The sequence below is a fragment of the Amia ocellicauda genome, chromosome 1, assembly GCF_036373705.1.
Source record: "Amia ocellicauda isolate fAmiCal2 chromosome 1, fAmiCal2.hap1, whole genome shotgun sequence".
NCBI lineage: Eukaryota > Metazoa > Chordata > Actinopteri > Amiiformes > Amiidae > Amia > Amia ocellicauda.
Genome location: NC_089850.1, coordinates 13,642,205 through 13,658,164, shown reverse-complemented (window position 1 = coordinate 13,658,164; position 15,960 = coordinate 13,642,205). Strand labels below are relative to the sequence as shown.

Sequence of the window (15,960 nt, the reverse complement as noted above, 5' to 3'; positions counted from 1 at the left end):
GTGAGTTATTATGTTAACAGGGTTAAGGTTAGGTTTTAGGGTTAGGGTTCATCAGAACTCAGATGATGGTCATGATGTATTGATGTTTAAATCCTATGGTATTCATATATTAATTCATGAGGAATTACAGTACCTTATTGTAAGGTAATAAACTAGGCTATAAAAAACATGGCTGAATTAAATATTAGAGAAGATACCATAGTATTGTTTAAGGATCTGGTATAGTCATATGATTTAGTTTGTTAAAGTGTTTCAGCATGTCGTTTAGAAAGATGGAATTTAGTAAAGGACTCATATTGCTGACTTGCAGTGGGGGGGTGGTGGGAGGTGAAAGAAAGATTGCAGTAATATTTGTGTCCAATATTATTTGCAATGAAAAGCAAGGTTGCAGAGAGATGACTCAGAAACAGATTTGTGAGGGACCGATGTTTTAATCTCTGCTCCTTATATTACACGTCTGCTTATCAGTGCATGTTCTCAAAGGGGAGGAAATAATAAGCTTGAATATTTAAAGAAGAAATATGAAAAAGCCTTATCCTATAGTATCAAAAGAAAGCTGTAATATCCCGTAATTATAAAAACGGGGTGTATTAGACAAGCATATTAAGTCCGATTTTTATAGTTACTTAATGATAGTTATGGAGTGCTGTACAGTATCGGACAACACACTTGTAGATCATTTGTGATTGTCATGTACATGAATACAAATTTGTAACTGTAAGTTGTTTCTTGTTATATTAATAATATATGTTATTTTATACTAATGTGACTATATGGAATTATTGGTTTAGGAAAAAAGTTATCCCATTTTTTATCCAACCAACACATCATAGTGAATACATTTAGACCTACACACAAAATTAAATAAATTAAAGATAAAAACTAATTCACTAATATAACCTTGTTTTAGTTACTGCTAGGTGCCTCATATTGCACTTCTGGTGGTGAAGGGATGACCTTGCTGAAGAAGAAAAAGAAACCGCAACAACCTTGTGGATTTATCTGACACCACTTTGTTAAGTTACAGGCTGAATTAGCTGATCCCCAGTACCAAGCACAGGGGTACACAGACAAACCATTTCTTGTCCACAAACACTTAAAATCCAAAGAACTGGTTCTGTTTCGTAAGCTGTGTTTATTTCCTGTTGTGCGAAAAGCTCAGAGATTAATTTAAAATAAGAAACGTTTTTACTCGTGTTCATGAAGGTGTCTGCAAGGCGAATATTCCACAGCAAAGTGTAAAGCAGGTATTGGAAAAGGGTACATAGCACATTATTCACAAGTACTCTGTCTCGATTGGAGGTGGTGATGATGCCTCCAGAGCAACAGGCATTCATTTCACATCTTAATGTTGGGACACGCCGAAAATAGCACCTGAAACAGATTGTGGTGTGATGCCTGAGACACACATGTCATCTAACTCAGACTCTTCTTTTATAGAAAAAAAAACAAATGACTAAGACTAGCATTAAGGGTGATTTTCCAGAATTATTTTAAAACCAACCCCCTGAGCCCAACTTAAAAAAAAGCATTACAGCATTAAAGTGCTTTGTTACACTATTGTGATTAAACATGGGACATGGTTATACAGGAAGTCCCACTGGCAGACTACATCTCCCAGAAGGCATTTTCTTTCCTTTTTGGGAATGGCCGACTGAGTTCTGAGTTAGTAGGACACACCTGTATGACATTAGGGAGCGGGGCTTTGCTGTCAGAGAAGATCAGAAAAGTTGAATTTGATTTAATGTGTTTGGTTTATAAATGATTGTGTACTCAATGTTGGTGACACTGTTGGAAAGAAACCACAGCACTTGCATTAAACAATAAATAAAATCTCCCTTTGTGTGTACAATTGAGTCCAGTAAAGGACAAAACCATGAGCCCAGTCACCTGTGAGCTGAAACCTGACCTGTCAAACCCTGTTTCTTCCCAATTTCTCCCAATGACAGCTTCCCACCCACTAGCCCATTACTGGGGTCTATTTCACTTTGTCTGACCAATCCAACACATCATGTAGTGGGTTTACTCCTCTAACAATGTGGCCAGTGGTTATTTGTCTGCCTCCTGATTGTTTCTGTCACACCTCTCATCTCTACTGCCAGCCAGTTCTGAGCTCATCCTCACCAATATCCATTTCCTGTCCTATAAAGACTTTTTTCGTTTATTCATACTCTTCTGTGTCCCCTTTCTTTCTTCCCCCTTTGGCTTCGGCCAGAAGCTATCCACCTCTGCTTGTAAATTGTTCTCCCAGTTCTCTCTCGTATTCTTGTACATTACACGAGATCCATCCTTTAAGGCTTTTCCATGTATATTATTCATACTGTCCTGCCCTCAGCTGTGCATGCCTGCTGTGTTTCAATTTGTTGTGTGTTCATCGTCTCTCTTGGGTAATTACTCTCTTCATTTTCTCCCCATTCACACACATTTCCTGAACGTTCCCAGCTACCATTGCTTCTCTGTGCTTTCCCTCTTCACGTCTCCTTTGCTATGCATTGTTGTTTTTTGTGTGAACGATTTTTTTAAATGTTTGTTTTCAGCAACTCGGCTGTGAACATCATCTTCGTCTGCCAATCTTCTCTCTCTCTCTCTCTCTCTCTCTCTCTCTCTCTCTCTCTCTCTCTCTGGCTTCAGTTCAATTACTATTTATTTATTTATATGTTCTGTGTAGTACAGACGAATACAAGAGCAAGCAACCTTGACTGTTAGTTATTTATTTAAGTGACTTGACCTTATGGTCCTTTTTTTACTTGTACGCTGTTTCTATGAACAACATGTTTGAACAATGCTAGACATTCAGTAGACACAGTCAAGAACCAAGCAACACAGGCTTGCCAGTGGGAATATATACTTGACAAAATATCAAGTTAGGTTTTTCCTGGAGCAGAGAAATACTAAAATCTGCCAGGTCTGTTACTGTAGCATTGCCTACTCCCGGTGTTACCAGAAGGTGGCATCCTTCCACCCAGGATCACATTGATAAAAATATTGCCCCCCAGAATTGTGACACCGGGTTCTGGCCTATCCTGTACCATGAGAGAGTTGTATTTAGAAAGAGGCATCAATGGATTTAAATAAAATTTTACATGAAAGGGCCTTCAATAAACTTCTAAATCAGCTTTCCTTGCTTATTGAACAACTTGAGAAGACATCAAGGCATAAATAACTGTATATGATCTAAAAGGAGCAGACGTGAATGTGAAAGCACATACATGTGTGAGATATAAAAATATAGGTTTCTAAATAATTCGATATTTCTTTATTTTCTCTAATATTTCACTCATATCTGAATGAGTTGGGCTTCAATTTAATAACAACAATAATAATAGTATGTGAATATCACACTTTTCCAGTTTTCTGTGGTCACTAAACTTCTGCTCCTGGAATGCCAATGTGATTTCATTGATTTATCTCCTCACTGGACATGACATCAAGACTCACAAAGCATTCACACTTTCCCTGGTTATACATTGATAACGTTTTTCTTCTTCTTCTCCTACCATTGGCATTTTCCTGATTGCATGGAAAGTAGCCCTAAAGCCAAAAGGTGACATTTTAAAGGGGGATACAAGAGACATTTTGTTGTGCTGCATGTGCTATCTGTAGGAATTTAATTTACTGGAAATAACCTTCCTATAAGCTTCAAGGAGAACAGAAAGCAAGAAGAGAGTTGCTTTCCACCACCATCTGCAAGGTTATCTGAGATTTCCCCACAAAGCTAGAATAAATGATAAGATTTTTCTAAAGCTTGTAGTGTGCATACACAGGCAATATTAAGATGTCACTGAGCTGCATCTTATAGTTTTAGGCCTGTTTACAGAAGGCATTTTTTCAGTATATGTGGTTTTAAAACCAATGTTTATTTCAACAGTTAATGTGCGCAGATTTAAGTCATTTGTGTTTGTGTTAGATGGCGGAGAGGTTTTTTGAGGGTTTTTTTAACTGAAAAGTAACCGTTTCTTCAATGTTTTTAATTAAATTGACAATTGATTGAACCTATTTAATATTAATATTAACTAAAACTACTTTAAAGTGATGGAATTTAAAGTATACTAAAGCGGATCACACTACATTTTGGTTGTTCAATCTCACAAGGTGAATAAAGCAACCCTGTTTGAAGACCTTTGAAGGGTGAATGCAGGTAGCATGGTGGTACCCATGCCACTCATTTTCTCTCCTTTGTTTTCCTTTAATTACATTGTATTTGCTGACCCTTGAAAAGCAAGTAAATCTGTCCTGAGGGCTCCAGTGTTGGGGAGACTGATTGGAAGCTTGGAAGAGAAATGGCAAATGCAAAGAATGCTTACTTTCTCATGTGCAATCTCTCAAACAATCAAATAATAAATAAGTTAATGGTTAGAGAGATGGCAAATAAAGTCACCAAGAAAGAGAACCACACAGATTCAAAATTGGTGTGAAGGGGGGATTGGAAAGAAAGAAAAAGTAAACTTTTTTTTTTATTGTTTTACTGTTTGTGTGTGTTTTTGTTTTGTTTTGTTTTTACTTCTCTACTGGAAAGATATACTTACAACCAGGAAAGAAAAAATAAGCAATATTTGAGAATAGAGCAAACCTTTGTTGAACTTTCACAGGTCTTTCAGTATGAAACATATATAATTAATGTAAGGATTATATATGACCTATCAAATTATGAGAACATCTATATATATGATTCAAATACTGCATACTGTATGACTTTGCATGTATGAATATCTATGTGAATGCACATAAATATATGTATTGAAGAATACATATTTTATAAATCACCATATGTATGCTATAAAAGAGGTGTACAGTTCCATATAATGAATATTTAATATTTATAAAATTATGCATATGGTTTTTACATTAGGGTAAATAATCACATTTCTTCACACAGGAACTGCCATCATATATAATGATGTGTCAGAAAAGATATATGTGCCACAAAGCTAGACCTAATTGAAAGAAATGTAGAAAATTGCAACAGTGAGTCAGCAACCTGCAAATGTAGGTCCCCGTTTATTTGGATTTAAAAACCATTTTCCTGTTTTAAATAAAAAAATAAAAAAATTAAAAAAATCTGCAGTGACAATATTTGTTATAGATTGTAACATGAATCCTAACAATGCCTGGTGAATATTAATATTAAGAGGCCCATAAACAGAAATGACTTTTATTCCCTCTGTTCATAACTACATGTATTAGCTCAAATGGTTATTATTAAAAGGATTTACACAGATAGACAGATACAAGGGCTTTACACAGTGGGATTACATATGTGAGTGTAATTTCGAACATCTCAGTCTTTCTGTTACCTTGAACTGCAGTGCAAAGTCAGAGTAAGAACATTCCATGGATCCATTAAGAAACAGACAGTCAGCGAAAAGGATAAAAACCTATACTTACTGAATCCAACACCAGCACCAACAGCAGTAACACAACAAGTCAGCTGAAATCCGAGCATTACTTTACAAAACAGAATTAGTTTTGCCATGTTTGCCTTCCCGGGAAAGGCTAAGTTCAGAAGATTTCCCTTATCCATCTTACCTATATTCTGTGACATGTCATTTATTTCTCATTGATGTCATCACAGGAATATTTAGATGTCTATTAGCTTATGTATGCAGTGAAGATGGACTAACATTTGATTAGACCAATTATGCACCATCCTTTTTAGACCGACTGCTTTCAGCTGACCTCATTCTGAATGGAAGCATCTTATTCAAGGTTTTTGCATCTGTGGTCACAAATGAAATCCTTTTAGAAATCCGACACTTGGCAACTCACTTGTCCCTGGGTTTCACTCTCCGCAAAGACGTATATTTTCAACATTACTTAAGAAATGAGGACATAACGACTCTCATTCTTCTTTATCAATTAGAGAACATAATAGTTCTAACAGCAGGTGTCCAAACACATAATTCAAGGCTACTGATAAAAAAAAATGAACTTTGATTTTCAGATGTATTCCCTGGAGGATGTTTTAATTTCCTATGTTAATTAGGTTTAGCTCTTCATATACTGTGCATGTGAAACGAAGATCAACGTAATCACTCAAAGCACCTAATTTGGTCCCACAGGGATCTATGGATATGGTAGTAAGTGATTTTTAGTTTCACAGAGAGTATTAAAGCAATCAAACTAATTCATGAATGCAATACTGTGTATGTTCTCAAGTGCAATATTTCATGCCTAGATATGACTACCTGCTGGATAAACTCACACTTTTCATTGCAAAGATGTGTCTTGGAAACATACGCTGCTGAAATGGTTTGAATAGTAACTGCATTTTTGTTGTCTATGGCAGTGTGTGACAAATACATTTAAAAAAAACAGACACAAATGATTATAATGTGTTACACTTCATAATATTTTGCCATGTTCTTACATTAATGGGACCATCGACTTTACATAACTTTACATAACTTGAAAAGGTCAGCGGTTATCAGTTTAGAGGAATCAAAACCTTTATCTTTAAGTGCCATGAGCCGATTTAAAAGCAGGAAGCAAATGCCAACCCTCCAGTTGTACAGAAAAAGGGGACACACTGGACTACAATTCACATTCATGAGGCAAACTGTATACATTGTAAAAGGAGATGTTTATCTTTTCAGGGAACAAAGATGTGCTTTTTAAATAAATATTGATTCTGTTTCATAACACTATATATTCTTTTCTCTGTTTCTTTTGGCACTTGGGTTATTATTTTAAGTATTTAGCTCAGAATTTATACCATTTCAATTCAAATTAGATCAGATATGATGCAGACTTCCTCTTTACATTATACCACCAGTATATTTCGTAAGTATCCTACAATTGATTTTGTTTGTTTATGATAAACACTCGACACTCATAAAAATAGTTTCTTCATATTAATAAGTTTAAGGTAAACATCTGAAAGCATTTGGCACACAATGCTTGTTTATCATGCAGTCGCTGTACTATTTATAAGAAAGTAATCATTTCTAAAAAGAGAGCTGTATTAAACACATAACACTCCAAGACGTAGTGTCTCTCAGGGTTACTCCTCATCAAATGCCTTTGAAGTAGGTCAAAACTGGTTATATAAATCAAAACAATACCTAGAGAACTTTGTTTAGTCAGCAGTGAAATATTACATTCAAGAACAGCCTACAGCCAGCCTACAGTTTTTGAACCAAGACAAAATTTTGTTGCACAGCAGTCAAACTAGTCGCTGACAATAGTCTGCTGCACTGAAACCATGTAACTGACTTCAGAAGAACCGCTAAGGAGAAAGGAATATTCTTAATGTGTTGCCTATGTCATACCAGGGTGACTATACAGTTAACGTGTATTAAATTTAAAAGTGGTTTTACTATTATAATATGATGTAATGTAATGCCCTGTATCCCATCCTATAGCTCTACAAGGTCAACTTCCACTGATGCATTAATACGACATGTAACACAAGGTCTTCAAATCAAATCAAAGTTAAATATGTAGAGAACATTCTTATGTCCCAAACAATATCTCCAGTGGCTTGTATGCTAAAGTACCAATTTATAAACTATGTCATTTATTTCCTCCCACAGGGCATTGTGTGATTTATAGGGTCTCATGCGTGTATTCTGTCTGGGAGCTGTCACAAAAGATTGCATTTTAATAGTAAGGCAGGTTATAAACATTTGAATTGTTGACAACACAACAGAGACTGGAAATAATCCATCCTTAGGACTGTGTAAAAACAGCATCAATTCACCATTCAGTCGATTCGCGCCAAAGTTTAGCTGTAATGGTAAAGGGAAAAATGAAGGGTAAATCGAACACAGCCCAGGAACAGATAATTTTTTACATTTGCACAAAGAAATGGTAAGGTCAAATATATATACATAGATATACTATATATATATATATATATATATATATATATATATAGAGAGAGAGAGAGAGAGAGAGAGAGATAGATATACACAGATATACACACACACACACGCATGCAAATGAACCTCACACACTTATGCACTCAAACCCAAACATTTTTACTTAAGAATTATGGGTAATAAGCTTACTAAATACATTGATGATGATTCAGAATAAATCTGCATAAGCTGACCATGCAAAACAGAACATTTTACAGAAAATATTATGCTGACATTTCAGTAAAACACTTTTTTTTTCTCAAATGATTCCCCACTGTTGAAAATATTATATTTTAGGCATTCTCTCTCACAAGCTCAATAGTTATTCATGGTCTTATTGTCCATTTATTCCTAATAATCTCCCATTAATGCTGATTCCATGTTGTTCTAATCCTTTTTTGTCCTTTTCATGATAAATAGTTCCTTGTTATTATCTCAAGGCTCATTATGTTCTCTGACCACAGCTAAGCAAATACTTAATTAGCTCCCGGAAACATTATGCTATTGTTAAGGAAAACTTGTGGCAAATATCTGATTTGATCCTCAGAGTATAACCTTTTCTTCCCTCTGTGTGGATGTGTTGCCTTTCTTTTCATATTGTTGCAGTGCTGCAGTGTAAAAGGTTGGCTCATTATTTTTCTTCACTAACCAGCACTGGCAATGTACTGGGTCTAACAGACCAGTACAATGGTGCGATTTCAATATCTCACTGTACAGATTTAACCACTTGGAAAGGGGGGGGGGGGGGGGGGAAGTGTCATTGACATCTGAGATGTCAGAACAAGAAGCACTGTAATGAATCTTCTGCCTGGACTGTATCTACTTCACTTGATAGGAACATACCCAAGCAAATACGTTAAGGGAGCTTTTCATTGAAAATGTACATGCTGCAATGTAATAAAGTATAAGATTATATGTATTAAATAATATCTGACCACTTAATGTGTAAAATAATGACCCTGGGGGGGCTCCTGCTTAGGAGCACAATCTATCATTTACACCTCGTAAATCACACATCCTATTTAACTGAATAGGGAACCATACATAAATAAGTAAATACATAACATAAACCTTAATTTAAAAATCACTGTAAACAAAGGCAATTGCATATAAGCAAAATCATTGATCAATGTATAGTGTTTAAAGTGCAAAAATGAGAGTTCCTATTTTTTTTTTTTTTTAAGATTTAGATTATTGGTACTAATTATAATCATCATTGTGGCTTTTTTCTATAAACATGTCTATTTTAAACTAAACAGGCACCGTTTAGCATAGAAATATGGGCAGGGCACTATGACCCAGCGGAGCACAAGCGGAGAAAGAGCAATCGGCGCTCCAGCTTCCAGAAGCGCTGTATAAAGGCAGGTGCTCAGCTACAAAGACATACAAGTTTTGGAGGTACTCGGGATGCTGTAACTACTAACATGGACTTACAAAGCATTTGCACAGGAAACTGGGGACTGAAGTATCTCCATCTAGCCTAACTAACATATCACTCAATGCAATACGCTACACCAGGGGAGGAGACGATGCAACTCTTTCTTTAATCCACTCCAAAAAGTGACAGACTTGGAAAGAACTGGAAAAGGAGTAACAGCAAGATGATCAAATATGAAGGATGCGAGTTACTACCCAGCTATGGCTAACTTACTAATGATTGCATGTGCGCAGGGTGTTGGGCAAACATGTCCAGTTTGACATGACTCAAAACCTATACGTTTATTTTTATTTCCCCCCCCAGCTGCTAGTGGTGTAATGATCACTTCACCCTAAACCGACCATCGCACGGAGAGGCATGGATCAGCCGGGCCACTTTAAACCACCACCCGGCGCCTATGGAGAAGTATTGAATATTTCCTCCAGCGACAGCAATGTCACCCACGGCAGCCAGCCCGAAGAAGGGGACGGGAACTTGGTTTTCCAGATCAGTCTAGCCCTCACGCTTTCCCTGATAACTTTTGCCACTAGTTTAGCCAATGCATTTGTCATTGCCACCATTTACCAGTCCAGAAAGCTACACACCCCGGCCAACTTCCTCATCGCCTCGCTGGCCGTCACTGACCTCCTGGTGTCCATCCTGGTGATGCCCATCAGCGCACTCTACACCGTCAGGCACACCTGGACTTTGGGACAAGTCGTTTGCGACATATGGCTGTCCTCAGACATCACCTGTTGCACCGCATCCATCCTCCACCTGTGCGTAATCGCCTTGGATCGGTACTGGGCCATCACGGATGCTGTGGAGTACGCCAAAAAGCGCACCCCTGCCCGGGCGGGCGGGATGATCGCCGTCGCCTGGGTCATCGCCATCTCCATCTCCATGCCGCCGCTCTTCTGGCGCCAGGAGAAGGCAGAGGAGGTGACCAGCTGCAACGTGAACACGGACCACATCTTCTACACCATCTACTCCACCTTCGGAGCCTTCTACATCCCCACCCTGCTGCTGATCGTGCTGTACGGCAGGATCTACGTGGAAGCCCGCAGCAGGATCTTAAAACAGTCGCCCAAAAACAAGGCCGGGAAGAGACTGACCTCGGCGCACCTGATCACCGACTCCCCGGGGTCGGTGGCCTCCAGCACCTCCCTGAACCACAGGGCGCAGGAGACCTCCTCCACCAGCGACACCGGCTCGCCCCTCCACCCCAACCAAGTGAAAGTGTCGGTGTCCGATGCGCTGCTGGAAAAAAAGAGGATCTCCGCCGCCAGGGAGAAAAAAGCCACCAAAACCTTAGGGATCATACTGGGAGCGTATATAATCTGCTGGCTGCCCTTCTTTATTACCACCCTGATGGTGCCAGTGTGCGCATCATGCACCTTCTACCCCGAGTTGTTTGATTTCTTCACCTGGCTGGGCTACCTCAACTCTTTGATCAACCCCATCATTTACACCATGTTTAATGAAGATTTCAAAAAGGCTTTCCAGAAACTCATACGCTTTAGGTGTTGCAGATCTTGATTTAGGTCTGAAAAAAAAAAGACCCATCATAATGGAAAGGTAGGAACGATAGCCACACAGTATTGATCATATGTATGTATACTTGCACATCCGACTCTATAAGCGTTTAAACATGTCAGTGCCTAATGAGGTGGTATAAACATTGACCAGGAGGACAAACCTTTCCTTTAAAAGTTACCTAAGGACAAATCAAGTGTATGTATAACTTTTCTGGATCCGACGCCCTAGTGTATGAACATGCTTACTTGCTTCTGATCTCTGATTTCAAACAAGACAGCACAGGACGAGTTTAAAGGTAATGCATATATCCTATTTTACTGAAAAAGTGCATCACATTGGAGAAGGGTCTTTCTATAGGATGCGTTTTTGTCATCTACTTAGTATTAATACAAACAAAATCTAATTTTATTGGTAATAATAACTTTTAAACTATTAAGGTGTGAAATAATATGCTTAAAATGTCACAAATGTAAGTAAAGGGTGGGGGGGGGGGGGGGGGTGCAAAGAGATCACTCCAAACCGCCAGTCAGTATGAGCTTATTTGCAGGTAATTCATAATTTGATGTATGTATTTATTTATTTATTTTACATAATGACACTATTCAATTATAATATTACGGATATTATATTAAGAATCATCACCTTCAGAGGCAATACATTTTCTCAAAAATCGATTTAATCTTTGGACTAAAATTCCCATTGTTTATTGTGTTAAAACGACTATAAAAAATAAAGAAGTTGTTGTTGAATGATCAGCTTCCAGACTGACACCTCCACAGGTTTATCCTATGAGACAGAACTGTGTCGACTCTGCACTGCACCACAATCGCACACTCCTCGCCCATTGAAATGCATTGCAGTTGTCTGAACTAAACATATCCGAACTATCCATTTTCATCACATCCAGTGCGATATTTATGTATTTATGATTTGTATTTAAATGTAGCTATTTATGCATCCATCCATCCATCTCCTTGTCTATGTGAAGGTGCTTGCAGATATGTTGTCCTTGTTTTTGGAAGTAGGACGAGAGAAAACTCTCCCACAGGGATGCTATTATTATTTATTGTTTTAATCATTTTATTTTCAATAGATATGTGATCAGCATCTTCATCATCAGCCTGCTTAAATATTCATCATTATGTATATACACACATACTCATTCACAAACCTCTGTTTTTAATTTTCAGTTGCTTGCCCTTCAGCTGTCCCAACAGTTTTGAGGTTTCTGTAGACTATGCTGGCACAGAATACCTGACTCTATTCACCCACTACTGAATGTCTATCAGTTCAGCAATTTTAGCTGATCTCCTGGAGCACTACTGTGAATGTTTGCCTTGTCATGAGCATAACATATATTCCCAGATTAATTAAATTATGGAATGAAGTAGAGACATTGTGTTATTTAAGTTAATTAAAAGACCCTGAGGTGCTTACCTGTCTGTGTGTATGTAGGAAGTCTGTGTCTGATTAGATCTATCTCTATCCTTGTTTCTTTATGTTTCTTTCAACATTTCTGTGAATATTGGGGAAAATACATTTACCCCTTTACTATGTAAAGATATATATGTAAAATGCCCAGATTCGTTCCCAGTTTACATTTTTTTAGCAATGAGACTGCAGGACTATCAAAAGGTTTTTCATCTTCTCATAATAGCTACCATGTGGTTGTTTTTTTCAATTTGTCGCACATTAAAAAGTAATTACATATGTACCTTGACACTATCAGGGGTTAAAAACAGACTTCATTTACTGGAATATTAATTATGATAATCTATATATAATTGAATGCTTGTTTGAAGTTGCAAATTCAGGTAAATTACAAAAATAAGTGTGGAATTCGTTTTCTCAGTCACATATCATCTGTATCATGGGTTTATTCTGCATATTAGAGAGTGAACATACTTCATTTAATGATTCGATGATTGGGGGGATAGCGGATGAAGAGAAAAGAAACAATACAACATCTCAAATGGTGGTATAAATACATTCTGAAAGGAAATGACAGCAAAAATGAATCCAAACTGTGCCAAAATCTATGCTTAAAAATAAACTGTGTATATAATGATTACATGTGCAAAGAAAACTATGTTCTGTTTCATGTAGCATATTCAGGAGTCCAGTATCTGTGTAATTGGGATCATTTTTCATACAAAGAACTGCTGTACAATAAATGCTTTTAAGCACACAAACTATGTTGATTGCTTCAGCTCTTCTATTTGAGAGAAGTTACCTCAAGCTGTGGTTATCATTGGATTTCTTTTGAAAGCTATCACAATAGACAAGATATTATTCTCCTGCGGCTGGGGGGCAAATAAGGTGACTGTAGGGGGATGCTCTTGGGTTCTCATGGAATAACATGGTGCCCACAGCCAGTCCAAAATACAGGGCTGCATAAACAATCTTAGTGAAATATTCTTTATCAGTACTAAGATGACATGGAGTTTGATAGATAAGTACATGCTGGGGCTCAGATTTTAAAGGGGAACTCCACCAAAATTCCATAGTTTCTCAGGTTAATCAAAAAGTAGAAACATATTCTGTGTAGTGAGCATATCATGTCCACCTCATTCTATGTACCAGAATTCAGAGATCGGTAAATATGTTGTGATGTCACTGGGGTGCTAACTATGGAGCTGCTTTGGTGGAAGTCAATAGGGAAAATCAGAAATGTCACGAAAATCATTAAAAAAAACACATTTTATGCACGCTTGATGGCCCCATCACCCTATTTTTCCAAAAGAACCATCGGTTTCACCACCCAGAACTGTCGATATTATTCTACATGATTATTTTATTCGAGGGACTGCCGTGTAGGCTACAGCGGAGTGCGAACTGCGCACGCGTGTTCTCCAAAGGGAAATCCCGGCCCTTTGTTTTGATCTGGCTGCTGGCAGAAGCGAGAAGACTGAAGAAGTGGAACTACATTTTTTGAAGCTACGGTATCGAGAGCAAACTGGTGTTCAGTCAAAAAATGTAGAGGCTTTGTAGTTAATTTCAGTGGAGTTCCCCTTTTAAGGGCTAGGAATTGGAAAGTGTCAGACATATGAAGTTGCCTCACTCAGGTGCTTGTGACATCACTCACAGAAGGTGGTCCACCCCATTCTAACCCAATTGTGACTGCATAGTGTGTTAAGGGAGAGAGAGAGAGAGAGAGAGAGATGGAGAGATAGAGAGAGAGAGCTGTTTCAGGGGGAGGGGTATATGACACCTACTGCCTACTGTACTTGAGATGCAACTGAAACTTCTTCAGTCCTCAGCTTCAGACTTTGAAAACAAGCATTAGCTAAGAGACAAATTATATAATGAGGTTAAGAAAGTTTTATTAGCGCTTGGAAAAAATATAAATTCACCCTTCGATCCATCCATCGATCCATCCATTCAACCATAAAATGTAGAGTTGAGTCCAAGGCTGTGAGCAGTCACAAGATTCTCTGAAAAATGTGCCAAAAACCATCTCTGCCTTTCCCCGATCCTGAAGCATTTGTATTAATTGAAATACACATTGTTAATTACATACAGATAGTGTATGGAAATATATATATATATATATATATATATATATATATATATATATATATATATATATATATATATATATATATATATATATAAAAGATGCTTTTCTTGAAAACTGATTATAAGGAATGTATTAGCACACTTGCATTTAAATTGCTGCTGGCTGCATATTGCGATTATTGAATTAAAATGAGACTAGTTGGAATTAAGAAGGCAAAGGAAAACTACTCTCTGGTGTCCCTTGGGTTTTCTGTGGCATCATTTTACTGACAAATTAAGACCTTCTCTAACAATTTAATTTCTTCACGAAATGATCAGCTGCTTTACATTAAATACGATGCACACAACATGTACTGCTGGCTGCTTTTAGGTGTCTACTGCTTTTGACATATGATAGATATAAGATGTGTACATCGCATCCTTAAAATGACTTACAAAAATCCGATGTGGTACATCTTTACTTCTGTACAAGTAATCATGACAAACAATGAGTGTGAGCAGACTTGAGAAAATGATGCAGTTCTTATTGTGTGTGTGTGTGCGTGTGTGTGTGTGTCTTAGCACAGCTTTTGTGCTGTAGAGTAGGATAAGATTACACCAGGTAAGCAGGATCTTGACTGCTGAAATTGTCAAGACCCAAGAATGATTTCTGTTGTGGCTTACATGGCATTTTAAAGCTATTTTAAAAGCAAAAAAGCAATTGACCCCTTAAAGACTTAAATATGCGGTGTCTGAGGAGCCTGCTTTTGCTCTACCTTGAGGAATGTGCATGTCAAATATTTGTTATTCTACCAAGTCATGTCTGTGGGAGCTCTTTTCAACTGAATTAACCCAGCCAGATTCCCATACTGGCAATGGGCACCAAACTGGTCTGTGATCATGGACTGAATAGTCTATTTAAGCACCCACAAATAACACATGGGGCTATTTAGCATGTAATTCACAATATAGACACACACACACACACACACACACACACACACACACGGATACACACACATATACACACACACTGGACAAAGGAAGCTATTGAATGGATACCAAGAGATGAAAAAAGACCTAGAAGATGGCCACATAAAAGAAAGGAAGATTAAATAATACACTTTGCAGGCATGACATGGAAAAGAGAAGCTGTAGATCAAAAACAGAAAACATCTTGGGGAGCCTTCATCCAGCAGTGGATCGATATAGGCTGGTGGTGATGCAATTATATATTTAATCAATGGTGTTCTGTTTATGGCCAGAAGTATAATCAAGATGATGAAGGCAACAATATTGTCTTGGGGATGGTCTGATTACTGAAAGGAGAAGATCCCCCCCAGCCACACATTAACCAACATTTTCTCCTCTTTATGGGCATGTTTAAAGACTGCATGTGGAGCTAATGTGGGGGCAAACATTAGCAAGGTTTTAAAATTATTGATTCAATCCATTAAGTTGACTGATTAAAGTCAAATTGTCTGTCAATTATAGTTTATGGCAATTTGGTTGCTGTAGGAATATCATTTAATGTAACAAGTAACAAGTTGTTGTGAATAATTCCAGATTAAAATATATGTATATATGAATTTAGAACATGCAATTACTTTTCATCATGAGGTGCTTGGAGGAGAGAAGAAAAGCAAC

The 15,960-nt window shown here is 37.5% G+C and overlaps 1 protein-coding gene across 1 annotated transcript; it reads left to right on the top strand.

Annotated features, from left to right (window-relative positions):
* Positions 1–9,268: 9,268 nt before the first annotated feature.
* htr1b (5-hydroxytryptamine (serotonin) receptor 1B) lies at positions 9,269–11,272 on the top strand. Its single transcript, XM_066714783.1, has one exon. The coding sequence runs from the start codon at positions 9,655–9,657 to the stop codon at positions 10,813–10,815; it is 1,161 nt and encodes a 386-aa protein (XP_066570880.1). The 5' UTR covers positions 9,269–9,654; the 3' UTR covers positions 10,816–11,272.
* Positions 11,273–15,960: the final 4,688 nt, after the last annotated feature.